The sequence below is a fragment of the Phascolarctos cinereus genome, unplaced genomic scaffold (genome assembly GCF_003287225.1).
Source record: "Phascolarctos cinereus isolate Bilbo 61053 unplaced genomic scaffold, phaCin_HiC Scaffold_4;HRSCAF=312, whole genome shotgun sequence".
In the NCBI taxonomy this organism is placed as follows: Eukaryota; Metazoa; Chordata; class Mammalia; order Diprotodontia; family Phascolarctidae; genus Phascolarctos; species Phascolarctos cinereus.
This window is the reverse complement of record NW_027555847.1, coordinates 186,343,571-186,371,209: the sequence shown is the minus strand read 5'-3', so window position 1 is coordinate 186,371,209 and position 27,639 is coordinate 186,343,571. Positions and strand designations below refer to the sequence as shown.

General features: G+C 35.5%; 1 protein-coding gene across 5 annotated transcripts in view; it reads right to left on the bottom strand.

Annotated features, from left to right (window-relative positions):
• SYK (spleen associated tyrosine kinase) overlaps positions 1–27,639 on the bottom strand; it is a 137,349-nt gene that overhangs the window by 76,923 nt on the left and 32,787 nt on the right. For 4 of the 5 annotated variants that reach the window (XM_020979708.2, XM_020979709.2, XM_020979707.2 and 1 more), the window contains exon 2: positions 17,423–17,868. In XM_020979708.2, coding sequence (XP_020835367.1) covers positions 17,423–17,833 — 411 coding nt within the window. In that variant the 5' untranslated portion in view covers positions 17,834–17,868. Of the gene's footprint in view, positions 1–14,051; positions 14,083–17,422; positions 17,869–27,639 lie in introns of those variants that run through there. The other variant, XM_078152828.1, reaches the window with a different exon arrangement.

Below are 27,639 nucleotides of genomic sequence, written 5' to 3'. Positions count from 1 at the left end.
CAGATTCTCCCGGGCTTAAATATATCATAAAGGTAATAAGCTTTTAAGAATGCTCGATGAGATATTGCTTAGCCTGCTGCACCAAACAGCTAACAATACAAAACAACCTGAACTATAATAGGTCATGATGGTCCCAATCAAAGGATGTACTGAGGTGGGTTAGGGTTCTAAGTGCTAGGGATACAAAGAAAGTTAAAATTCATCCCTGCCCTCGAGAAGCTCAATTTTCATGGGGAAACAATATGGAAATAACTAGGTGTTGCTAGGTACGTACTCAGTAGATGGGGAAAGTACTTGTAGCTATTTCTTGTAAATAACAGCTTATAAGATTTTGTCGTCCATTTTACCGTTCTGTTTGGTTGTATTGAGATCTTTAATTCATTCACAATAAAAGTTATGATTGTTTGGCTTGTGGCTTTTCTATATTTTTTTGTTTAGTAATGCTTTCGCCACTTGCCCCTTTTTACATCCCATGATGACTGTCCTCTGCTCTTCATAATGTGTATCCTTCGTGCTAATCTTGCTCTTTAAAAATAAACAAAAGCCTCTAAACATGTGGTGATTGAAGGCATTACTTATTCTTTGCTTGATAGTTGCATTTCTTTAGCTTTCGTGTGTTCCTATCATTTGGATGTTGTTAAACTTAATAATCTGCTCACATTTTGATAAGGAATTACTGAAATGACTTTTTTTTATTAGATGCCCATCGTTTTCATGATGGCTAGGCTTTGCAGGATTGCAGCATAAGATACTTTGTTTCTGACAGCGTTATATCCCTTTTTGCAACTTCTTACAGTAACAAAGTAATACTATTTTATTTGTATTTCATTTCTCTCTTATTGGATAATGTTTTTCTGAGCATTAGTGATATTTGTTGTTTGTCACTAGAATTGCTGAGTTTAACTATTATGAGTCAGATTTTGAAGTATAAGGTGGTGTTGTTTTTTTTTCCGAAGGCACACGAGTCTTCTCTATTAAGGCTTTGTCTTTATTCAGAAGAACCAGGCAAATTTATTGCATTATTTCCAGCATTATGGTATTCAAGTTTTGAGAGGTTTGAGTTACATGTTTCTTGGAATATCTATGATCTTTAAACTGTCTCCATGTACACTGTCTTCAAGGTTGTATGATCTGGCTTATATTAAATTCATGTGTTCTTTTTTTCACTTATAATTTCTTTTACACTTTCATTCATACCTTTTGTTTATGTTGTTTGGTCATTTTTCAGTTATGTCCAATTCTTTATGACCCTGTTTGGAGTTTTTCTGGCAAAGATACTGAAGTAGTTTACCATTTCTTTCTACAGCTCATTTACAGATGAGGAACTGAGGCAAGCAAGATTAAGTAACTTGCTTAGGGTCACATGGCTGTAAGTATCTGAGACCAGATTTAAACTCACGAAGATGAGTTTTCCTGACTCCAGGCCTACTGCTCTGTCCACTGTGCCACCTAGCTTTTGTTTTTACATCATATTTATTTATAAATAGGACAGCAAGGTGACAGAGTGGATAGAGTACCAGGCCTGGAGTCAGGAGGATCTGAGTTCAAATCAAGCCTTAGACACTTAACTAGCTGTGTGATCTTGGGCAAGTCACTTAATCCCACTTGCCTCATCTGTAAAATGAGCTGGAGAAGGAAGTGGCAAACCACTCTAGTATCTTTGCCAAGAAAATCCCAAATGAGGTCAAAAAGAGTCAGACATGACTGAAATGACTGGACAACAAAAACAGCATTTCTATATATGACTCCTATACTCAATCCAATGAGTCTTACCTCATAACAAAGAGAAGTAGCTACATAGAACTAATGGACAAAGTGACTATAACTGCATCTACAATATTCAGCACCCAAAATTCCCCACCTCTTCACTTGAAAGAAAAGAGGTACATTTTGCTTCATTTCTTCTCAGTCAAGACTATTCATTAACATTAGAAAAAGTTCAGCTTTATTATAATTGTTATTATAAAGTGTTATTTAATTTACATTGTTGTATTTATTATGTATGTTGATTAACCATTCCCCAACCATTAGACAACCACTTTGGTGTGGCTATAAATACATATAAATATATAAATAAATATATAAATATGTTTATATATAAATATATAAATAAATAAATATATAAATTTATATAAAATATAAATATATGTGGAATCTTTTTGTCTTTTGACTTTTTGGAGTTCTGCATCTAGCTTCAAAACTTTTTATTAAAATAAATTTAACTGATATATTTTGTTTTTATATCACCCGCTATTCTCAATCAAACCTTCCCCCCTTGTATGTTTTAAAATTTACTTTTTCTTTATCTTCTTTCAGTTTTTCTTCCCTTTAGAGCTTTTGATTTCTAAAACTCCAAACTTTTCTTTCTCTTCTTTGGAGAGATGCTTTATAATGGATTCAAAATTTTTTCTCTAATTTAGTGAGTTTTAGAATTCTGAATTGAGAGGTGAAAGTTCTGACCTATACTCATTTTTTTTTATTTTACAAATTTCTTTTCTCTTTAAATACATTCCAGATATTTTTACTATTCTATACTATGTTGGGAGTCCACAGGGTTCTGTATTTCATCAGACATTGGCTCACTTTTCTTGGTCTTATTATGTTTAGGGGAGTTTTGTTTTAAAAAAAAAGTTGTGTATATATCAATTCACAGTTTCAAATGTAGTTCTCTTTCAGTTCTTTTTTTATATAGGGAAATGTTCACATTTGTTAATGTCTGTCAAGTTCATGATAAAAAAGAAACATTCTCTTTGATGATTTACTATTCATCTTTCCTTTTGCTTTTAGTATGCTTCATGTTGATTCATCTACTTAGGTTCTGGGTTTTTCTCTTGAAATGTCTGAAGTTAAAACCTTTTTTGGCTTTGTTTGTTCTCTTTGTATTTTCCTATGGTGGGTTCCAGGATGGTCTACAAAACTGTCTCAGCTTCCTTATAAAAGGGGATGTAGGTTTTCCTACCTTGGGTCCCTGCCCTGAGTACCCTCTGGAGAGAAAGGACTAGCCTCAGCTGATTTAATTTTTTTCCCATTCAGGCCAAGAGCAATTACCCATGCTGCATTCCTATCTAGCTTTTTCACTCCACTCCATATTTACTGAATTGAGAGAGCATCTGCTGCTTTTTTGCGGGACAAAGGAAAAGTGGTGGGAGGTACATTTCAGACAGAAATATGCATCTTTGGTAGGGGAAGCCTGTGAACTAGGGCTAAGCCCCAGCAAAAAGATACCATATTTTCAGCTTTTCACAGTATTTTCAAACTAAGAAATTGGACATTATTGAGGCAATTTTTTTCTGTTCATAAATTAATCTGAACTATTATTTTGAAATCTGTTATAACTGATTACAAGTAAAACAAGTAGTATTTTTTTTCATTCACATATTTAAAAGAAATATTACGCAGCCAAGAGGTATTCAAGGTTTGCTTAAGACAGTAACTCTTATTGGAACCAAGAGGACACTTAGTGAGGATGGTGCATTAAAGACAATTCAGCTGAACTCTCCCAACATTGTCATCCAAACAACTTTAAAATCATGCCTCAAAACAAATTTAGGGTGACAGAGCCAACAAAAGATCAGAGTGAGATGCTTTTCTAGCCTAAGACAACTTAGGAGGTCAGCAGGAGAGGTCTCTGACACATTGGTGGGTTCAGGCCCTGAGCACAGCAGGAGCATCAGTGCTGGGCCTTGGAGGCACCCCAAAAGCAGCAGCAACAGCAGCAGCTTCAAGAGCTCAAAGCCCAGAGATGGTAAGGGGGTGAGGACAATTAGTCAGAAATAGATTCCGAGGGACCCTTTGCTGGCACTGGGTGTAGCTGTCACTGATTGGCAAGTCTTTGCTGATAAGCAATTCTAGGTCATAATTCCAGGAGTGAGAAATGATTCTGGCCAGTCAATAGGAAGCAGGGGCCCTTATCACAGTTTTAGGGCCAAGAGAAGCCCTAGCACTTGTAGCTGAAGGGGAGCAAGGGTTGTTCCTTGATAAAGACCAGAGCGCAAACAAGGAGAGTAGTGACCACACCACTCTCAAGATAAAACCATCTTGGAAACACCCAAAACCTGCAGACCACCAGAACTACCTCTGAAAACAGAAGGATAGAAAAGTCCGAAGCTTAGCACTATGCCTCCCCACTAACAGGTGAGCAAAGCCCACTTTGACATAAAGTTCGAAGTGAAGAAATAGTCTGGGAAGATGAGCAAACAACAATAAAAGAACTCGACTGCAAAAAAAAAACCTACTATGGTAGCAGTGAAGACCAAGTCATAAACTTAAAGGACAACAATGTGAAAACAGTTATAAGCAAAGCCTCAAAGGAAAATGCTTTGAACCCAAGACCAGCAAAAATTCCTGGAAGAGTTAAAGAAAGAGATGAGTGGTAGAGGAAAAATAGGGGAAAGAAATGAGAATGATGCAGGAAATTTATAAAAAGAGAATCAGCAAATAGGTAAAAGAGCTTGGGAAAAGTTTGGTAAAAGAGGCAAAAAAAACACTGAAGAAAATATTACCTTGAAAAACAAAATTGGTGGGACTTCTGGGAGTCAAGATGCCTGAGTAAACAGTAAATTACCATAACTCTCCTATATTTACCTCCAAATAATCATAAAATTGTTCCCCAAAACAAATCCTGCAACCAGCAAAACAGCAGGGTGAAACAGTCTTTTTGCCCAAGAAGGTTGGGAGATCACCAGGGAAGGTCTGTCTCACTTAGGTAAAAGGGGAGCATAATCCAAGACAGGAAGCATTCCAGCAAGCCAGTGGGAGATCATGAACCCCATTGCACTGGAGCAGGCAAATGCCAACACCAGGACCCAATATGTGCCTCAGCATGGCCAGAGGAATTTGCAGATTCCAGCTCCAAGAACCACCAAGTGCTTCACTGTAGCCCCATAAAAACACAGAAACACCCACTGTCCTCAGCACAGTGCAGACATTACCACTAAGACTCAGGCTTAGCATCGTATAAGCTGCCAGACACCTACAGCCTCCAGCAGTGCCAGCCATCCCCTTATTTCTCCCCCTCAGTGCAACACCAGACATGAAGGTCCTCACGGGCCTCAGAGCAGTGTCAATGCAACACCAGGTAAACAGCCAGGGCCTGCAGCCCCTGGCACAAGAAGCCAGTTCCCCTTCCACCACAGGAACAAAGCTCAAATTTAAAAGAAAGGGAAAAGGCCCCCAAAATGAGCAAACAACAACAACAACAACAAGAATCTGACCATAGAAAGTTATTATGGTGACAGGGAAGATCAAGACCCAAACTCAGAAGAAGACAACAATGAAAACACCTACAGGCAAAATACCAAAGAAAAATGAGAAGTAGTCTTAAGACCAGAAAGAGCTTATGGAAGAGCTCAATAAGGAGCTTAAAGATCATATAAGAGGGGTAGAAGACACATGGAGGGGGGGAATGACGCAAGAGAATTATGAAAAAAAGAGTCAACAGCCTGGAAAAAGAATACAGCTGTTTAAAAAGTAGAATTGGCCAAATGAAAAAGGAGATACAAAACCCACTGAAGAAAACAACTCTTTGCTATGCTCAAAGCGCTATAAAACTGCATACCTTTGATCGAGCAATACCACTGCTAGGTCTGTATCCCAAAGAGAGCATAAAAAATAAGAAAGGATCCACAAAAATATTTATAACATCTATTTTTGTGGTGGCAAAGAATTGGAAATTGAGGGGATGCCCATCAATTGGGGAACGGTTGAACAAGCTGCTATGGAATAGTATTGTGCAATAAGAAGTAATGAATAGACAGATTTCAGAAAAACCTGGAAACTGATACAAAGTGGAGAACATTGTATACAGTATTAGCAATATTGTGCAATGATCAACTATGAATAACTCAGTTCTTCTCAGTAACATGTTGATCTTTGTGTGTGTGTGTGTGTGTGTGTGTGTGTGTCTTCCTTTTGATCTGTTTCTTCTTTCACATCTGTGACTAATATGGCAATATGTTTTACATGCTAGCACTGGAGAACTTATATCAAATTGCCTACCATTTTAGGAAGAGAGAAGAGGAAGGAGGGAGGAAAATTTGGAACTCAAAATCTTGTAAAAATGAATGTTAAAAATTACCTTACATGTATTTGGGAAACACACTATTTAAAAATAAATAAAAACATAATTGGCCTAATAATAGAAAAAGAGACATTAAAATTCACTGAGAAAAGAACTATTTAAAAAGCAAAATTTACCAAATGGAAAAAATACAAAAACTCACTGAAGAAATTAGAATTGGGCAAATGGAAGTTAATGATTCTATGAGACATTAAGAAACAATAAAATAAAGTCAAAGTAATGGGGGGAAAAAAGAAGCAAATGTGAAGTATCTCACTGGAAAATAGATAGAGGAAAGATAATTTAACAGTTCTTGGACTACCTAAAATGTAGTGATCAAAAATAGAGGCTAGACATCATCTTTCAAGAAATTATCAAAGAAAACTGCTCATGTATTTTACATCTACAAGGCAAAATAGAAATTGAAAGAATCCATTCATTATCTCCTAAAAGAAATCCCAAAATGAAAACTCTCAAGAATATCACAGCCAAATTCCAGAGCTCCCAGGTTAAGGAGAAAGTACTGCAAGCATCCAGAGAGAAACAATTCAAATATCACGGAGCCACAGTCAGGATGACACAAGATTTAGCAGCTTCCATGTCAAAGGAATAGAGGGTACAGAATATGATATGGAGGAGGGCAACCAAGAGTTATAACTAAGAATCACCTACCTAGCAAAACAGAGTATAATCCTTTGGGGTGGGGGCGGGGAGGAATGGTCATTCAATGAAATGGAAAACTTGCAACATTCCTGATGAAAATACCAGAGCTGAATAGAAAATTTGACATTCAAACAAAAGACTCAAGAGAAACATAAAAAGGTAAACATGAAAGAGTGATCATAAGGGACTCAATAGCATTAAATTGTTTATATTTCTTTATGGGAGAATAATATGTGTAACTCCAAAGATCTTTATCATTATTAGGACAGCTAGAAGAAGTCCACATAGAATTGTGAGTCTATTATGTTGGGATGATCTAAAAAATGTGTAGGCATGAGAAAATTTCTCTGGTAAAGACTTCATTTCTCAAATATATACTGAGTATAGAGCTGTGTCAAATTTATAAAAAAATAAGGGCCATTCCTCATTTGATAAATGGTCAAAGGACACGAACACACAGTTGTCAGAATAAAAAATCAAAGCTATCTATAGTCATATGAAAAAATGCTCTAAGTCACTATTGATTGAAAAAGGGCAACTGAAAACAACTTTGACCACCTCACACTTATCAGAAACGACAAACGATAGAAAGGATAAAGGAGAATAGGTGTATTAATGAACTTTTGATGAAGTAGTATGCTGTAAGGGCTATAAAACTGCATACCCTCTGGTCCAGCAATGTCACTACTAGGACTATACCCCAAAGAGATAAAAGAAAAAGGGAAAGGACCCTCTGAATTCAGGATTTTTGGAGTAAAATTGAAACCCTAAGTACTAAAAAGACACTAAGCCTGAACAAAAGAGTCATGTTCTGAAGTATTCTTTTTAATACAACTTTCCTTTTCATAGTACACCATCCATAGTCCTGTCAGCAGTGTCTAACATCTTTGAGATGGTAAATCTAATCATTCCACAACCCTTAAATCCATGTATATTGTTCTTTTCCAAGTCTTTGCCCCTTGATGCATAATATCAGTTCTTTTTGTGGTGGCAAAGAATTGGAAATTGAGGAGATACTCATCAATTGATGAATGGCCGAACAAGTTGTGGCATATGATTGTGAAGGAGTACTATTGTGTTATAAGAAATGACAAGGAAGGTGGCTTCAGAAAAAACAAGGAAGACCTATATACTATACTTATATACTGTTGCACAGTAAAGTGAGAAGAACTGGGAGATTATTGTGCATTGTAACAGAAGTGTTGTAATGATGATCAACTGTGAAAGATTTGGCTACTGTGATCAATACAGTGAACCAAGAAAATTCCAGAGAATTCATGATGAAAAAATGCTATCCACCTCCAGAGAGAGAACTGATATACTTAAAGTATGAAGTATAATTTTCTTACTTTTTTGGCTTTTTTTGCAACATGGTTAATATGAAAATAATTTTACTTGATTTCACATGCATAATTGATACCATGTTATTTGCTTTCTCAGTGGATGAGGGAGTGGTGAGAGGGAGGGAGAGAATGCAGAACTCAAACATTTCTTTTAGTGTTTTGCATGTCTACACATGTATAACCTGTATCGAGTTGTTTGCCTTCTCTATGAGGGAGGGTGGGGAGAGTGGAAGGGAGAGAATTTGGAACCCAAAGTCTTAAAACAAATGTTAAAAATTGTTTTTACATGCAACTGGGAAATAAGATATACCATCAATGGAGTATAAAAATCTATCCTGCTCTACAGGAAAATTGAAGGGGAAGGGGATAATAGAAAGGGGGGTTATAGAAAGGAGGGCAGATCAGGGGAAGTGGTATTCAGCATGCACATTGTTTTGGGATGGGGGAGGGGAGAGATGGGGAGAAAATTTGAAACTCAATCTTATGGAAGCATTGAAAACTAAAAATATATTAATTATTTTAAAAAAAAAAAAAAGAAATTATCCAACCTCCAAAAAATTTCTTGTAAAAGAATGTTAAAAATAAATAAATTTTTTTTTCAAAAAAAAAAAGACAGTTACTGTTCTTATCAGTCAGTACATAAATCAACAAGCGTTTACTATGCACCTGCCACTGCGGCAGGTGCTTGGGACAAAAAAAAAAATAGAACTGTTCTTGACCTCAAGGAATTTATAGTATGCCAAAAGAAACATTTACACATAATACATATAAAGAAATACAAGTTATTTCAGGAAGAGAATTTTCTTTTTTGCATTAGAATATTATTTTGATACTAAAATGATCCTTCATTTTAATGAGAATGGAAAGGGTTCAGAGAAGAGTCTGAAGAACTCAGGATAAAATCCCACTCCATATATATTAAGACAAACAGCCATAGATTTGAAGTTTTGAGGCTAGAGCTCATGTCCTTTTTAAGTTGTTTTGTACAAAGTACATGCCATTAAATGCTAATAAACGTATTTTTATAAAAGAGTGAGAAGAAAAAGAATTAACCCGAGAACTGAATTTAGGATTTTTAGAGTAAAATTGAAAACCTGAGTACTAAAAACACACTAAGCCTGAACAAAAGAGTCACGCTGTGAAGTATTCTTTTTAATACAACTTTCCTTTTCATAGTACACCATCCATAGTCCTATCAGGAGTGTCTAGCATCTTTGAGATGGTAAATCTAGTCATTCCACAACCCTTAAATCCATGTATACTGTTTTTTCCCAAGTCTTTGCCCCTTGATCCATGACCTATGAAGAGTCTGAGTGTTTAGGGTCAGAATGCCAAAATCTCAACTTTTATATGTAGTGGGAGCATTGAGGATAGAGTTAAACAACATAACGCTGTATTGTTCAGGAAATGGGTTCTTTGGCCACATCCTGGCTAAGTTCTATCTGATCAGAGTGGTGCCTCTTAAAATGCTTGGCCACTTGGAAACTGCTTAGTCTTGCAGCTTCAGAGGAGGCAAAATAAGAGGTCTCTATTCATGAGACACTAGTACTGGGGGTGGATGAGTTAGGGGAGTTACCTAAGGCCTTATGTAGGGAGTAAAATTTGAATGGAGCTTTAAAAGAAGATATCGGTTTTACAAGTGCTTTCCAAAAACGGGCATTTGAATCCACAGATGGAATGCTATTAATGAAGATTAGCAAAAAGACTAGTTTAAATGAACTGTACAGTATGTGAAAGAGCAACAATCTGTAAAAACTTGGTAAGCTAGGCTGGAGACAATCAGAAGGGCTTTAAATGTTTAACAGAAAGTTTGTATTTTACCTTAGAGCCAATAGTAGACTTGTTTTTTTGTTTTGTTTTGTTTTTTAGCTTTTTGGTCAAGACCTGGGCTTTAAGAATCTCATTTTGAAAGTTGAGTGAAGGATGGATTGGAGAAGGGAGAAAGTGGAGGCAAAGTGATCAAGTAGGATGTATTGTAATACTCCAGATGAAAGGTAATGAGGAACTAGGTTGATAGTTATGTAAATAGAGAAAAGGGGATGAATTTGAGAGATGTTACAGAGTGAGAATTGGCAAGTCTTGGTAATTCATAAGATAAGGAGTTTATACTCTGAGGCTGTACAACCTTGATGAATGAAGTAGGGATATCACAAAGAAAGGAAGATTGGAGGGAGAAAAATAATAAATATTGTTTTGCATATACTGAATTTGCGATGCCTCTAAGACTAGAAATGTCCAACAAGCAGTTGGTAACACAAGACCAGAACTCGGGAGAAAAACTTTTTTCTTATCTTGCCAGAGTGTTAGCTACTCTACTTCCCTTCTACTTTGCTCTTTCCCTTTTACTCATTGTCTTTTTCCAATAGAATGTAAACTCCTGAGGCACAGCCAAGGTGGCAAAGAGAAGCCAGGAAGTTGACTGAGCTCTCCCCAGCTTCCCTCAGAAACAATATTAAATCAAGATTCTGGAGGGACAGAATCACAAAAATACGGAGTGAAACAATTCTCCAGCTTAATATAACTTAGAAGGACTTCAGGAAAGGTCTGTCTCACTTGGACAAAAAGGGAGCCCAGCCCGGAATAGAAGATGTCCAGGCAAGCCAGCAGGAGGCTCTTAGCCACAGCACAAATCAGCATCCGAAGCTTCTCAATCCTGGCTCAGCAGGCTAGGGGCACAGCAGGGAAGCTGTGAGACCTCCAGCTGCAGTGCAAAAGGCAAATTGCCAGCCACAGAAGCCTGGCACAACAGGAGTGACTATGCTGGGCCATCCCAGTGCATTGGGCAAGCCACAAGATCCTGAGAACCTGGCACAGAAAGTCAATGACCAGACCCCTACCCCGCAGCATAAAAAGCTTGGGCAATGTCCCCTGTGCCCCAGAAGCAGAGTTCAACTTTTAAAAATGAGTAAAAAATCAAAAAGAGCCCTGACCATAGAAGATACTATGGCAACAGAGACGACCAAAACAGAAACTCAGAAGAGGACAGCAATGTCAAAATGCCTACATTAGAAGGCTCAAAGGTGAATATGAATTGGTCTCAAGAACAAAAAGTCCTCCTGGAAAACCACCAAAAGGATTTTAAAAATCAAGTAAGAGAGGTAGAAGAAAAATTGGGAAAACAAATGAGAGCTATACAGGAGAGTTATGGAAAAAGAGACAACAGCTTGGAAAAAGGAAGCACAAAAATTGACTAAAAACAAAACAAAACAACTCCTTAAAAAATTGGCCAAATGGAAAAAAAATCTGCTGAAGAAAATAATTCCTTTAAAAGTAGAACTGGCCAAATGGACAAGGAGGTACAAAAGCTAACTGTAAAAAAATAACTCCTTAAAAATTAGAATTGGACAAGTGGAAGCTAATGACTCCATGAGACATGAAGAATCAGGCAAACAAAACCAAAGGAAGAAAATGTAAAATACCATATTGGCAAAACAACTGACCTAGAAAATATATCCAGGAGAGGTAATTTAAGAATTATTGGACTACCTGAATACAAGGATCAAAAATGGATCCTGTACCATATCTTTCAAGAAATTATCAAGGAAAACTGCTCCAATATCCAAGAACAAGAGGGTAAAGTAGTTGTTGAAAGAATCCCCCAATAACTTCCTGAAAGAGATCCCAAAATGAAAACACCAAGGAATATTATAGCCAAATTACAGGATTATCAGGTCAAGGAAAAAATACTGCAAGCAGCCAGAAACAATTCAAATATCAAGAAGCGACAGTCAGGATTGCACAGAAATTAGCAACTCTTGCATTAAAGGATCAGAAGGCTTGGAAAATGATATTCCATAAGGCAAAGGAGCTTGGATTACCACCAAGAAAGAATTACCAAGGGAAATTGAGCATAATCTTTCAGGGGACAAGATGAACATTCAATGAAATTGGGAACTTTTAAACTTTCCTGATGAAAAGACCAAAGCTGAACAGAAAATTTGATCTTCAAATACAAGACTAAAGAAAAACATAAAAAAGTAAACAAGAAAGACAAAAACAACAATTGTTTACATCCTTATAATGGAAGATGGTACTTCTAACTCTTGAGAATTGTATCTCTATTAGGACATCTAGAAGTATACATAGACAGAGGGGGTGGGTATAAGTTAACTCTGATGTGATGATATATAAAAAATTAAGGGTGAAAAAGGCATAGTGGGAGAAGAGGAAAGAGGGAGGCAGAATGGGATAAATTATATCACATGAAGATGCACAAAAGACCAATTACAGTAGAGGGAAAGAAAGGAGGGATGAGCATTGTTTGAACTTTGCGCTCATCAGATTCTGCGCAAAGAGGCAATAACACACATTCAGTTGGGTATAGAAATTTATCTTACCCTATAGGGAAGTAAGAGGGGAAAAGGAAGAAAAAAGGGGGGCTGACAGAAGGGAGGGAAGACTGAGGAAAGTAGTAGTCAGAAGCAAAATACTGATGAGGAGGGACAGGGTGAAAGAGAGAAAAGTATAAACAGGGAGAAAGATAGGATGGAGGGAAATAAACAATAAGTAATCATAACTGTGTATGTAAATGTGATGAACTCTTCCATAAAATGGAAATGGAAGCAAAGTGGATCAAAAACCAGAATCCTACAATATGGTTTTTACAACAACACACCTGAAGCAGAGAGAAATACACAGAGTAAAGGTAAGGGGTTGAGTAGAATCTATTATACTTCAGTTGAAGTTAAAAAAAAAAAAGCAGGGATAACAATCCTGATCCCCCATAAAGCAAAAAGCAAATATAGACCTAATTAAAAGAGATAATGAAGAAAACTGCATCTTCCTAAAAAGGTGCCATAGAACATGAAGTAATATCAATTGTAAATGTATATGCACCAAGTGGTATAGCATCCAAATCCTTAGCGAAGTTAAGTGAGTTATAGGAAAAAATAGACAGCAAAACTATACTAGTCAGGAACCTCAACATCACCTCTCAGAACTAGATAAATCTAACCACAAAATAAACAAGAAAGAAGTTAAGGAGGTGAATAGAATTTTAGAAAAGTCATATATGAGAGACCTCTGGAGAAAATTGAATGGGATAGAAAGGAATATGCCATTTCCTCAGCAATACATGGCACCTACACAAAAATTGACCATGTATTATGGGATAAAACCTCACAATCAAATGCAGAAAGACAGAAATATTAAATGCATCCTTTTTAGATCATGATGCAATAAAAATTATATGAAATAAAGCACCATGGAAAGACTAAAAATTAATTGGAAACTAAATAATCTAATAATAAAGAATGAGTGAGTCAAAGAAGAAATCATAGAAACAATAATTTCATCAAAGAGAATGGCAATAATGAGACAATATACTAAAATTAATAGGATGCAGCCAAAACAATTCATAATGGAAATTTTATATTTCTAAATGCTTACATAAATAAAATAGAGAAAGAGAAGATCAATGAATTGGGCATGCAACTAAAAAAGCTAGAAAAAGAACAAATCAAAAATCCTCACATAAACACCAAATTAGACATTCTGAAAATCAAAGGAAAGATTAGTAAAATAAAAAGTATGAAAACTACTGAACTAATAAATGAAACTGAGAGCTAGTTTTATGAAAAAATAAAATAAAATAGATAAAATTTTGGTTAATGTGATTTAAAAACAGAAAGAAGAGAACCAAATTCCCAGTATCAAAAATGAAAAGGATGAACTCACCACCAATGAAGAGGAAATTAAAACAATAATTATGAGCTATTTTGCCCAGCTGTATGCCAATAAACCTGACAATCTAAGTGAAATGGATGAATATTTACAAAAATATAAATTGCTCATATTAAAGAAGAGGAAATAAAATACTTAAATGACCCCATTTTAGAAGAAGAAATTAAACAAGGCATCAATGAACTCCCTAAGAAAAATCTCCAAGACTAGATGGATTTACAAGTGAATTCTACCAAACATTTAAATAATAATTAATTTCAATACTACATAAACTATTTGGGAAATAGGCAAAGAAGGAGTCTTACCAAATTCCTTTAATGACATAAATATGATGCTGATACCTAAACTAGGAAGAGCAAAACCAGAGAAAGAAAATTATGAACCAATTTCCCTAACAAATATGGATGCAAAAAAATTTAAATTAAATATTAGCAAAGAGATTACAGCAACTTATCTTGAGGATATTACACTATGCCTGGGTGGGAGTTATACAGGGATGGTTTAATATTAGGAAAACTATCAGCATAATTGACTATATCAATAACAAAATTAACAGAAATCATAGAATTATCTCAATAGATACAGAAAAGGCTTTTAACCAAATACAATACCCATTCCTATTAAAAACATTAGAGAGCATAGGACTCAATGGAATTTTCCTCAAAATGATAAGTAGCATCTATCTAAAACCATCAGCAAGAATGATATGTAATGGGGATAAGCTAGAAACATTTTCGATAAGATCAGGGGTGAAACAAGGACATCCATTATCAGCGTTGTTATTCAATATAGTACTAGAAATGTTAGCTTTAGCAATAAGAGAAGAAAAAGAAATTGAAAGAATTAGAATAGGCAATGAGGAAACAAAACTATCACTCTTTGCAGATGATAGGATGGTATACTTAGAGAATTCTACAGCATCAACTAAAAAACTACTTGAAGTAATTAACAAGTTAAACAAAGTGCCAGAATATAAAATATGCCCACACAAATCAATGACATCTCTACACATTACTAACAAAGCCCAGCAGCAAGAGCTGGAAAGAGAAATCCCATTTAAAGTAATTGTAAAAAATATAAAATATCTGGGAGTCTAACTGCAAAGACAAACCCAGAAACTATATGAACACAATTACAAAATGCTTTTCACAAAAATAAAGTCATATCTAAACAATAGGGAAAACATCGATTGTTCATGGGTAGGCCAAGCTAATATAATAAAAATAACAATTCTACCTAAATTAATTTACTTATTTAGTGCCATACCAAGCAAACAACCAAAAAATCATTTTATAGAACTAAAAAGAACCCAACAAAATTCATCTGGAAGAGCAAAAGGTCCAGAATATCAAAGGAATTAATAAAAAAAAAATTCAAAGGAAGGTGGCCTTGCTGTATCAGATATAAAACTATATTATAAAGTGGCAATCATCCAAACCATCTGATACTAAGAAATAGAGTTTTAGATCAGTGGAATAGGTTAGTTTAGGAACACAAGACGTAGTAAATGACTGCAGTAACCTAATGTTTGATAAACCCAAAGACTCTGGCTTCTGGGATAAGAACTCATTGTTTGACACAAACTGGTGGAAAAACTGGAAAACAGTATGGCAGAAAACAGGCATTGACCAACATCTTACACTGTATATCAAGATAAGGTCAAAATGGATATGTGATTTAGACATAAAGGTTGATGTCATAGGAAAATTAGGTGAGCGAGGAATACTTTACCTGCCAGACCTATGAAGAACAGAATTTATGACCAAAAAAGAGATAGAGGACATTATGAAATGCAAAGTGGATAATTTTGTTTATATCAAATTTAAAAATTTTGCACAAACAAAACCAATGCAACCAAGATTAGAAGGGAAGCAGAAAGCTGCAAAACAATTTTTATAGTCAGCATTTCTGATAAAGGCCTCAGTTCTCATATATATAGAGAGAAAACTGAATAAATTTATAAAAATGAAAGTTATTCCCCAATTGATAAATGGTCAAAGGATACCAACAGGCAGTTTTCAGACAAAGAAATTAAAGCTATTTATAATCACAGAAAAAAATGCTCTAAATCACTATTGGTTAAAGAAATTAAAATTAAAACAACTCTGAGTACCACCTTACACCTATCAGATTGGCTAATATGAAGAGAAAAATGATAAATGTTGGAGAAGATAGAGGAAAATTGGAACACTAATGCATTGTTGGTGGAGTTGTGAACTGATCCAACCAGTCTAGAAAGCAAATGTGGAGCTATGCCCATAAAGCTGTAAAATTGTGTAAACACTTTGATCCAGCAATACCATTACTGGGTCTGTATCACAAAGAGATCATAAAAAAGGGAAAAGAAACCACATTACAAAAACATTTAGGGCAGCTCTTTTTTGTTTCAAAAATTGGAAATTGTGGGGATGCCCATCAATTAGGCAATGACTGAACAAGTTGTGGTATGTGAATGTAATGGAATACTATTATTCTATAAGTAATGATGAGCAGACAGATTTCAGAAAAACCTGGAAAGACTTATGTGAACTGATGCTGAGTGAAATGAGCAGAGCCAGCAAAACACCATACACAGTAACAGCAGTATTGTGCAATCATCAACTATCACAGACTTAGCTCTTCTCAGCAATCCAATGGTCCAAGATAATTCCAAAAGTCTCATGATGGAAAATGCTATCCACATCCAAAGAATTATGGTATCTGAATGTAGATCAAAGCATACTATTTTCACTTTTTGTTTTTTCTTGTGGTTTTTCCCTTTTGTTCTGATTCTTTTTTCACAACATGACTAATGTGGAGATATTTTTAACATGATCATACATGTATACCTATATCAGATTGCTTACTGTCTTGTGAAGGAGGAAGGGAAAGAAGGGAGGGAGAAACATTTGGAACTCAAAATCTTACAAAAATGAATGTTGAAAACTATCTTTATATGAAATTGGAAAATAAAACACTATTAAATGAAAAAAAAGAATGTAAGCTCTGAGAGAGCATGGACTATCTTTTTGCTTGTATTTATATATGCAGCTTAGCACAGTGCCTGTCACATTAGGAGATATTTAATAAATGGTTGTTGATTGATAGCATTTATAGTTTCATACAAAGGATAAAGAATAAACAAAGATACTATCAGACACACTATTAAATAACAGATGCAATAGAATTGCAAAAGTACATGTATTTAAATCAGTGGTGAGCCATTTTATACTACAATTATCTGTGCATGTGTCCTATCCAGTCCATGAAGCAAGGAGCCATATCTTATCTAAATTTTGCATCTCTCCCAGCATCTAGCACAGTGCTTATACACAGAAGGTGCTCAAGTAATGCTCTTTGAGGAGAATAAATTGGAGTTACAGTATGAAAATGACATGTCACAGCAAGAAAATAATAAATTCTAAATATCTCAAAATTTTGATATGTGATGGCAAAAAAAGGAAGGTTACCTTTTAAAAGCATGACTTGTATCTGTTGAAGTCAATAACTATTTAAATTTCTGCCTATTGAAACACTGCCATTTAATATAGATAGATAAATAGACAGATGATAGATACAGATAGATATAGATATAGATACATAGAGAGGGGTTATGGTGAAAGCAAGGACTGTTGAAATTGACTAAAATTTAAAAAGAAACAAAATTTCTTTCTACTGGAAACCATCAACAGCTTACCTGCAAGTTCCATGTTTGCTTTACATATTCTCTGATGAGGTTTTCCTTCAAATCTTCAAATGGACCAGTCTTGGGTTCTACTCCAGGTGGCCTATTACAAGCCTTCTTCAGAAGACAGACCAGACCATCAGACTCTTGAGAATGATAAATGCAGAGTTCAGCAGGGCTTGTGTGGGTCCTCCCTCCAGCAATGGCATATGTCCCATTTAGCTCCTTCTCAATAGTGTAATGATGAGCCTTCCTTCCAAAAGCCACAGATAAAGCAAAGCCACCCAGGTAGTTGCGACTCTGGCGAAGCAGATAGAGTCCATCACTCATTCCTCCCTGAACAAGATAATCTTCTGCTTCTTCACGAGTGATGTTGCCAAAGAAAAAGGGTAAGTGGTTTGCACTATCAATGCTGGTTGCCATGGCCACTTATTAGGCCAAAAGCAATGCTTCTGTACCTAGTAGAGAAAAGAGAGCATAAAGAATTGTCACCTCGTGAATGCAGTGGACAAGACAAATGAGGGCGTGAAAGGATAAAACAATGGATGAAAATATTGCCTCCTAGCAAGTTGTAAGGGAAGCTCTTAAAGTCCTAGGATTACAGATAGAGCTACATGGGATATTAGAATTCATCTTGTCCAAACTCCTCATTTATAGATGAGGAAAGTAAGGCTCAGAGAATTTGTGATTTGCCCAGGGTCACAAAGTTAATGTGTCAAAGTTTAAGAATTAATTCTCAGAATGGTGTTACTTCCTTCTTGGTTTTGACATCCTCAAGTTTCCTGTTATATTTATCACAGTCATGCTGGAGAAGTTCTTTTATTTTTGTAATAGGTGGTGCCAGTATCACCATTTTTCAGACAAAGAAACCAAAACTATGAGAGGTTAATAGCCTGGTCCAAGACAGCCAGTGGCAGAGATGGGAATCAAACCCAGATGACAGCACTCTAAAATCTGGTGTTTATTCCACTACATTAATAATTGTGAAATGTGTCATCTTAGATGAGAACCTAACTATTTAGGTAAATCATGGAATCTTAAACCTAGGGGGAAAAAACCTTAATGATTACATAGAACAAATTCCTCAGGGATCAATGTGGTTCCATGGGAAGAGAGTTAATAAAACTGAAAGAAAAAAAAACAAACACAGAGTTGGCCAAACCTCAAACTTTGGAGAGGGATCAAAAGGGGGAAAAAAGCTTGATTTTTAAAGAGACACATAAATAATAAGTCATAACATATATATTTTACTTTGCTTTATATTCTCAGAATTTAGCACAGTGCCTATATAGTAAGTGTTTAATGAATACTTGCTTATTCATAAATAAAGAAGAAATAAAGGATTATTTTCCCAACTTTTTTGCCAAATTAGCTATCAACAAAATTAAATGAAAGTGATAAATTAAGTTGATGAATTGATGAATATTGATAAAAATATGGAATGTCAAAATAAACAAGAGAATGTAAATAACCCAATTTCAGAAAAATAAATTGAACAAGCAATAACTGAATTCCCAGAATGAAAAGGGAAAAAAAGCCAGGACCAGAAGGATTTACAGAGTGAATTCTATCAAACATTTTCAAAACACAATTGATTCCAGTATTACACATATAATTCAGAAATTTGAGGGAGACAGAAATCAGATAAAGAAAACTATAGACTAATATCCCTAAAGAATATTGATACAGAACTTGAATTGAAATATAGCAAACACGCTATAGCAACACATTAAAACATCTGTACATTTTGACCAGTTAAGAGTTATACCAGGCATGAAAGTTTCACTCACAGGGGCAGCTAGGTGGCGCAGTGGATAGAGCTCTGGCCTTAGAGTCAAGAGGACCTGAATTCAAATCTGCATTTAGACACATGACACTTACTAGCTGTGTGCCCCTGGGCAAGTCACTTAACCCCAATTGCCTCAACAGAAAACAAAAAAAGAAGAAAGGTTCATTCAGAATTAGGAAAGCTATAAAAAAAAAAGGAATACAATTAATATCTCTGTATCTCATTCCCCCTCCTTTTTTAAAAAATCAGAGAGAAAAATATGGCCTAAGCTTACCATTTGACAGAACAATCAGCAGTATGAAACTGAAAATTTTCCCTGGAGAGAGATTGCATATTCACTCCAAAATTAAGTGAAAGCAGTAGTAGCTAAAGAGTGATATGATAATTATGTGTTTAAAGGAAAAGGGGGCCTCATTAGGTAGTCCAGGTGCTGGTCCAGGCTCAGGTTCAGGCTGGCCTTTCCTTTTAATAGTTTTCTCTTCATCTGGACCTCCCAGGTTAACCCTTTTGGGCCCTTTGCCTAGTGCCTTGTGCTGAAAGACACCTACAAATGAGTGACTCTGTTTTTGTGTGTTTTCTTAACCTTAAACAAATTTCTTACAGGCTTATATTTACACAAACAGATTGCTTAAAGTGAACCTCAGGAGTACAGGCAAAAAAGATGACAACTGTGATTTTTCACAAAACTAGTGATGGAATTAACAACATTTTAATTTTGTATGTTTCTTTTTAAAGTAGACCTTTGATTTCATTGATATAGAAAACCCTCATTGCAGTGATGAGAAAATTCTGCCAATGCAGAATGGCAGTTGTTCTACAAGTTAGAGTGTTAGAATATTACTGAGGTACTGAAAAGACAAGTGACTTGACCAGGATCATGTACCCAGTAAGTTAGAACTGGGATTTGAATCACTGTCTATAACTCAGAGGCCCTCTCACCATGTGCAGGGCCAGCATGCATTTAATAAATGCTTCTTCATGATTATCCTTAAGAAATCTTAACTTCATTGACACGAAGAAAAGCCTCAGGTTCTACTGATGTAGATATCTTTTTTCTTCCTTTTTTTTCGATATCTTTTTCTTTCAGATTGAGTCAGCTCAAATGCACCTTAGGTTGAACTATCTTAGTATTCTTAAATATCCTCAACAGTTAAGTGTATCATCAACCTTCACTTGGTCTATAATACTCCCAGTTTTCAAACATTAACATACTGAGATTTGTGAATACCACATAAAACATTCTTTGGACTGATCCTTGCAGTAAGAATTCGGACATAACCTAATAGAGATGAAATTAGACGTTAGTGGTCTCTGATCAGTTCTGGTTTTACTTCTGTGAAGGGAGTGTGAATTTTCAGCATATTTAATCTTTTCACATTTTAAAATCTTGCTTCTTTAATGCCCTTATCCCTGTGGTTCATTTCAATTTTTTATGTACTTATGAACTTACTCATGAACTTTGAATTAAATGAAATGCTCCTGAGTAAAAAAACAAAAAACAAAAGAAAGAAAAGTTCATTCAGAATTAGGAAAGCTATAAAAATGAGAGAACATTTAAGAACCAAAAAATCATGATTATGTTAAGGGATACAGAATTTTCATTTTTTTATGAAATACAATAAACATTTCTATTAAAAGAAAACATTAAGTAGGCATAGGACTAAATGGACCTTTTCCTAACGTGGTAAAAAAAAAAATCTAACTGAGAGCCAGTATTACATGCAATGGAGATATATTAGAAGCCTTTACAATAAGATTATGGGAAAATCAATGAGTTCAATTTTGACTACTACCATTTAATACAGTGCTAGAAATTCTAGCTATAACATTAAAATAAGAAAAATTAATTTTGATAATAAGTATAGCTAAGGAGAAACAAAACTACTATTTTTGTAGCTAACAGAATAGAGTAGATAGAATACTGGGCCTGGAGTCAAGAAGAACTGAGTTCAAATCTATGCTCAGACACTTACTATCTGTGTGGCCCTGGACAAGTCACTTAACTCTGCTTGTTTCCTCACCATGTACAGGGCCAGTATGCATTTAATAAATGCTTCCTCATGATTATCCTTAAGAAATCTTAACTTCATTGACATGAAGAAAAGCCTCAGGTTCTACTGATGTCGATATCTGTAAAATGAGATAAAGAAGGAAATGGCAAACCACTCCAGCACCTTTGCCAAGAAAACCCCAAATGGGGTCATGAAGAGTCAGAAATGAGTGAAAATGATTGAACAACAAAAAATAGCAATTTATAGCCATATACATAAATACATGCTGATATGCATATATGTACTACTATACTAATATATTATGGGTATTATAAGATGAAAATTATTAAAAGCTCAGATATTGATGAAATCATATCTTCACTTTTAGGGAAAGCAATATTATTGAATTCTTGAACATCTTGATTTAACACTGATACAGCAATTCAAAGGTCTGGCTCTCAACTGAATGACTATAACATCTGAAAATAACACCTTTTACTTATTTTGGCTGTTATTTATTTTTGTTCTGTCATTTCCAGAACCAAAGCAATTATCCTTGGCAGACAGAAGTAAAATCAAAATAAGGAAGATCTGCTTTTTCTCTATTGTCACTTACTACTCATTTTCCATCAGCAACTCTGCACAGCTTTATACCACAGAACACCTCCCCATCCCAGGATAAACTGATGACCTGCTATCTCATTAACATGCTAATTATTGATATTCTAGACCTTCTCAACTTATCCTCAATAGCCTTGCCCTGGATATTGGAAGGCTAAAGTGCAGAGCACTAAAGCCTTCCTTTAGAAAAGTCTCACAAACTCTATTACCCATGAGTTGTTCTGCTTGACTTCAACACCACATCCACACCTCTTGGTAGACACCCTGCCCCACCCTTTGCAGCTTCCTTTTACGTGTTGTTTCCCCCCATTAAATTGTAAACTCCTTGAGGGCAGGGACTGACTATTTTTCTTATCTGTATCCCCACAGTTTAGCAAAGTGCCAGACACACAGCAAGTAATAAACGTTTACTGAACAGAATTGAATTAAATTTGCTCCTCAAATTAAGTATTTTCTTTATGTTGGAGTAGGGATTCTCATGTCTAAGCTACAAAGGAAATTTCCAAGTAAATTTTTTAAACTGTTTGCTCTAAACTGAGATGGTTGTGTAGCGACTGGCTGGTTGACCAAAGAATTTCTTTGTTCTTAGCCACTCAATTTATGCTTAGGTGAAAGAAAATAGCTACAGATACTTTTCCTTAAAAGCATTTTTGCAGCTGCCACCACTAACTTAATTTTGTATTGAAAGGGAGGTGATACATGTGTGAGGGAAAAGCAATCTGCAGCAATGCAGCAATTGATGAGAATTGTCAAGCAAGTAAAAAGCTTAATTGAAGTGGGTAGATGAGTCTATGAACACCTGCAGAACTTTATGCTCTAGTGACTCCCAAAGGAGTGACTTTTGAATTACCCATCTGTAATTCCCATAGACAGCTGTATTGAAGGGTAATCAAACAGGATGGCCAGCATTTTCTTATGAAATGGAGCATCCTAGAGCACTTTATGTTCAAAGTGTGCTCCAGGGACCACTAGGGATCCTTGACATGCCTTCAGGGTAACAGGGTATTGGCCCTGGAAACCCTCTCCCCCCAACTTCCCCTGAATTCTCCCACATGTCCCTGACATTCATTGTCTGTTACCTCCAGATCACCCCCCACCCCACCCAAGCTACTTCCCACCCTTAATTCCTTCTAGACCCCTTCTCACAACCACCCCAGAATACTTATCCACTCCTTGATCACATCCAGATCTTCCCACAGATCTTTTTCCTATTAAAAAGTGTTAGTTTTGTCTACCAAAGGTCTGATTCTTAAAATCTTGCCTACCTCCATCTGGGTTTAATAAATCTTGTCTCTGACTGAAAGAAGCCTTGAATCAAATTCATTCAAAGAAGGATGCATGTCTTCTGCCCTCGAATTTTGGGGTTCCCAGCACCCCTACACCACAATAAGGGGATCAGTAAGGTTAAAACTATTTTCATAACATAGGAAGACATTTTAATTTAAAATATTAATAAATATTGATAGATATAGTCGACATAAACAAAAGCTCTTGGGGACAGGGTTCTCAGTCATTTTTAAGAGTATAAAGGGGTCATGAGACCAAAAAATCTGAGAACCACTACCATAGAGAAGCTAGAATTAGAATCATCTTTGTGAGATATACAGGTTTTTATTATTGTCAGCTGAACAGAGTGATTAAAAAACAAAGGTCTCATTCGTACGGTTATTGTTGAAGACAAATGAGATTTGAAGAACCCACATTTATAGCAGATAGACCAATAGTCAAAGGATACAGTTTTCAAAAGAACTATTAACAACCATAGGAAAGAATTCTCCAAATTACTAACAAGAAAAATACAAATTGAAACAATGTTGAGTAAAGTGGCTCATACCAAGCAAATTGTCAAAGATGACAAAAGATGAGAATAATCAGTGTTAGCAGGGTTGTATAAAGACTGGCACACTGACGCACTATTATTGTTGGAACTATGAATAGATAGAACCATTCTGGAAAGCAATTTGGAATTTCACAGAAACACAACTAATGTTAAAGTTACGTTGATCCACTGTTCCCAGCCCTCCTTATGAACCATTGTTGGGGGAGACTCTGTTGGGGCAGGAGACACCAAGTGTGCAGCTTTTTATATTACCTGCACTTTGTCACATACCCCTACCTGCAAATTATCACATTCTTACTACATTGGGGAAGAACTGAGATGCAAAGGCTCAACCGCTTCTGTTGGAGTGGACCTCTTTGAATGGTCTTAGAGTTACTTATAAAAGCTAGCCCCACCTTGAATCCATTACAGATCTACAGTGATCAGTCCTTCCATGTGTTGCTACCTTCATATACCTATAATAAAGTTTTAAAAATTCTTTTTGTTCTGAGTTTTGCCTCATTAATCAGGGTAAAAAGCTCAAATGAAGAATTATCCTTTTAACACTAAAATACCCATACCCTTCAATCTTCCATGGAGGGCACTGAAAAAGAGAAAAATCCCCATATATAACAAAAGAGCTGCATTTGTGTGTGTGTGTTTTAGAAAAGAATTAGAAACAAAGCAGATGCTATTCAAACTGAGGAATAGCTAGACACTAGAAATGCTAGTGGTGCATGAATGTAATGGAACATCATTGCACTGTAAGAAATGGTAAATAGGATAAATGTAAAAAATCTTGAAAGACACTGGAATAACTGGAAGATGAACTGATACAAAATGAATGAACAGAATCAGAAAAAAGTAATATGCACAATGAGTACAATAATGTATATAGAAAAATAACAACAAAAACAATCAAAACTCAGTTTAAAAGTTATAATGCTCATGAATGGCCCAATAAAATTATGAGAAGACAATTTTTCTGTATCTTTTGCAGAAGTGGTTATGTCAAACTCTTGCTATTCTGTTTAATTTTGTACAACATTTTTTTTTCATCTTTTCTTTCAATTTTCTTCTCAGAAAGATGGTAGAGAATGACAGTTGTGGGAAATATAGGTCAAGTAAAAACAAAAGATATCAACAATTTCCCTACTTTTAAATAAAATATTATCAAAGTTATTATAGCAACTTAACAGGAGGATAATACACTATGACTGGGTAAGATTTATACCAGGAATACAGGGCTGGTTCAATATTAGGAAAACTATCAGCATAATTGACTATATCAATAACAAAATTAACAGAAATCATAGAATTATCTCAATAGATATAGGAAAAGCTTTTAACAAAATACAATACTCATTCCTATTAAAAACACTAGAGAGCATAGGAATCAATGGAATTTTCCTTAAAATGATAAGTAGCATCTATCTAAAACCATCAGCAAGCATGATCTGTGATGGGGATAAGCTAGAAGCATTTCCAATAAGATCAGGGTGAAACAAGGATATCCATCATCAGCACTGTTATTCCATATTGTACTAGAAATGTTAGCTTTAGCAATAAGAGAGGAAAAAGAAACTGAAGGAATTAGAATAAGCAATGAAGAAACAAAACTATCACCCTTTGCAGATGATAGAATGATATACTTAGAGAATTCTAGAGCATCAACTAAAAAACTACTTGAAATAATTAACAACTTTAGCAATATAAAAGGATATAAAATATACCCACACAAATCAATGGCATTTCTATACATTACTAACAAAGCCCAGCAGTAAGAGCTGGAATGAGAAACAGTACAAAATATTTGGGAGTCTAACTGCTAAGACAAACCCAGAAACTATATGAACACAATTATAAAACACTTTTCACACAAATAAAGTCATATCTAAGCAATAGGAAAAATATCAATTGCTCATGAGTAGGCCAAGATAATATAATAAAAATGACAATTCTCCTAAATTAATTTACTTATTCAATGTCATACCAAGGAAACTACCAAAAAATTATTTTATAGAGCTAGCAAAAATAATAACAAAATTCATCTGGAAGAACAAAAGGTCCAGAATATCAAGGGAATTAATAAAAAGAAATGCAAGGGAAGGTGGCCTACCTGTACTGAGGGGGGTTGGGAACTGGACCCCTAAAAGAAGAGACTATATCTCTGGAAGCAAGCCAGTCCCTGAATTTTCCCATACATTTTCAGCTGCCTAAGTCATATGGCCCACCCCAGCTGACCTTGATTACTTAATTAGTTTACTTGATACTCCTTAATTCCACCTAGATCCTTTCACTGTTGTACCTGTCCCTCACCCACCCAGGTTATTTACCTCTCCTTAATCCCATCAAAATATTCTTATAGTCTTTTTTTTGTATGAAAGTGTCATTCTCACCCCCATTAAGCTGCAGACTCACTAGGATTCTCTGCCCCCTTCTATTGGCATCACAATAAACCTTGCCACCTTGACTGAAAGAAGGCTTGAGTGCTTGAATTCTTTCTAGGCAGACTCACCCTGTACCCTTACATTTCAGGGCTCCCAGCACCCCAAACCACAAAAGTACCAGATCAAAAACTGTATTATAAAGCAGCAATCATCAAAACTAGTTGGTATTGACTAAGAAATAAGAGTGGTGGATCAGTGGAATAGGTTAGGTCCACAAGACACAGTAAGCAATGACTATAGTAATCTACTATTTGATAAACCCAAAACTCCGGCTTCTGGAAGAACTCACTATTTGACAAAAACTGGTTGGAAAACTGGACAATAGTATAGCAGAAACCAGGTATAAGCCAACCATTCTGGAAAGCAATTTGGAACTATGCACAAAGGGCTATAAAATGGTGCATACCCTTTGATCCAGCAGTACTACTACTAGGTCTGTATCCCAAAGAGGTCATAAAAAAGGGGAAAGGGCCCACACATAGAAAATATTTATAGTAGCTCTTTTGGTGGTGGCAAAGAATTGGAAACTGAGGGGATGCCCATCAATTGAGGAATGTATAAACAAGTTGTGGTATATGAATGTAATGGAATACTATTGTTCCACAAAAAATGATAAGCAGGCAGATTTCAGAAAAACCTGGAAAGACTTATGTGAACTGATGCTGAGTGAAGTGAGCAGAACCAGGAGAACATTGTACATGGTAACAGCAGCATTGTGCAATGATCAACTTTGAGAGACTTAGCTCTTCTCAGCAATGTAATGATGTAAGACAATTCCAAAAGACTCCTGATGGAAAATGCTATCCACATCCAAAGAAAGACCTATGCAATCTGAATGCAGATCAAAGGATACTATTTTCTTTTTTTTTTCTCATGATTTTTCCCTTTTTGTTCAGGTTCTTCTTTCATAACATGACTATTATGGAAATATGTTTGATGTGATTGTACATTTGTAGTCTATTTTTTAAAAAAAAACTTAATATCAATAAAACATGATTAAATTTTTCAAAAAATTACCAACTGGTAGGTATAGAAATCAGATAGTTTTTACATAAAATATCACGCAGAAGAAAGTAAAGCAGCAGGACAAAGTATCAGATACTACAAACTTGTCACAAATTAGTGGCAAGAAAATAAGTAAATATATGTAAAAGGCTGTGATAACCATATTTCTTTTAAGACAAATAAGAAAGACTGCAATCAGCAGAGACAGTTCCTTATTCACAAGATCATATGAAAAATAAATACTCTTCATGTTTGGTTCCTAACATTCAATATAGGGACATAGCAATTTTGCCATATGTGAGAGTGTCAGAAACTATCAAATGTCATTGACATATATTGGCTTACACTTTGAGGACAATGATCACTTCTAAATTCACCAGAGCCATAACTAGCAAGTTTTGTGTTCTGTTGAAAAACACAGAAGTATCAGGTAAGAGTACGGTGGAGGAAACATTAGGCACTTAGAACCTTAAAACACGGATCTGTAAATCTCTGGCCACTCCCAGGCCATTCCTTGGGAGGCTGCTGCTAAACAGGAGACTAAAGTAGCATAA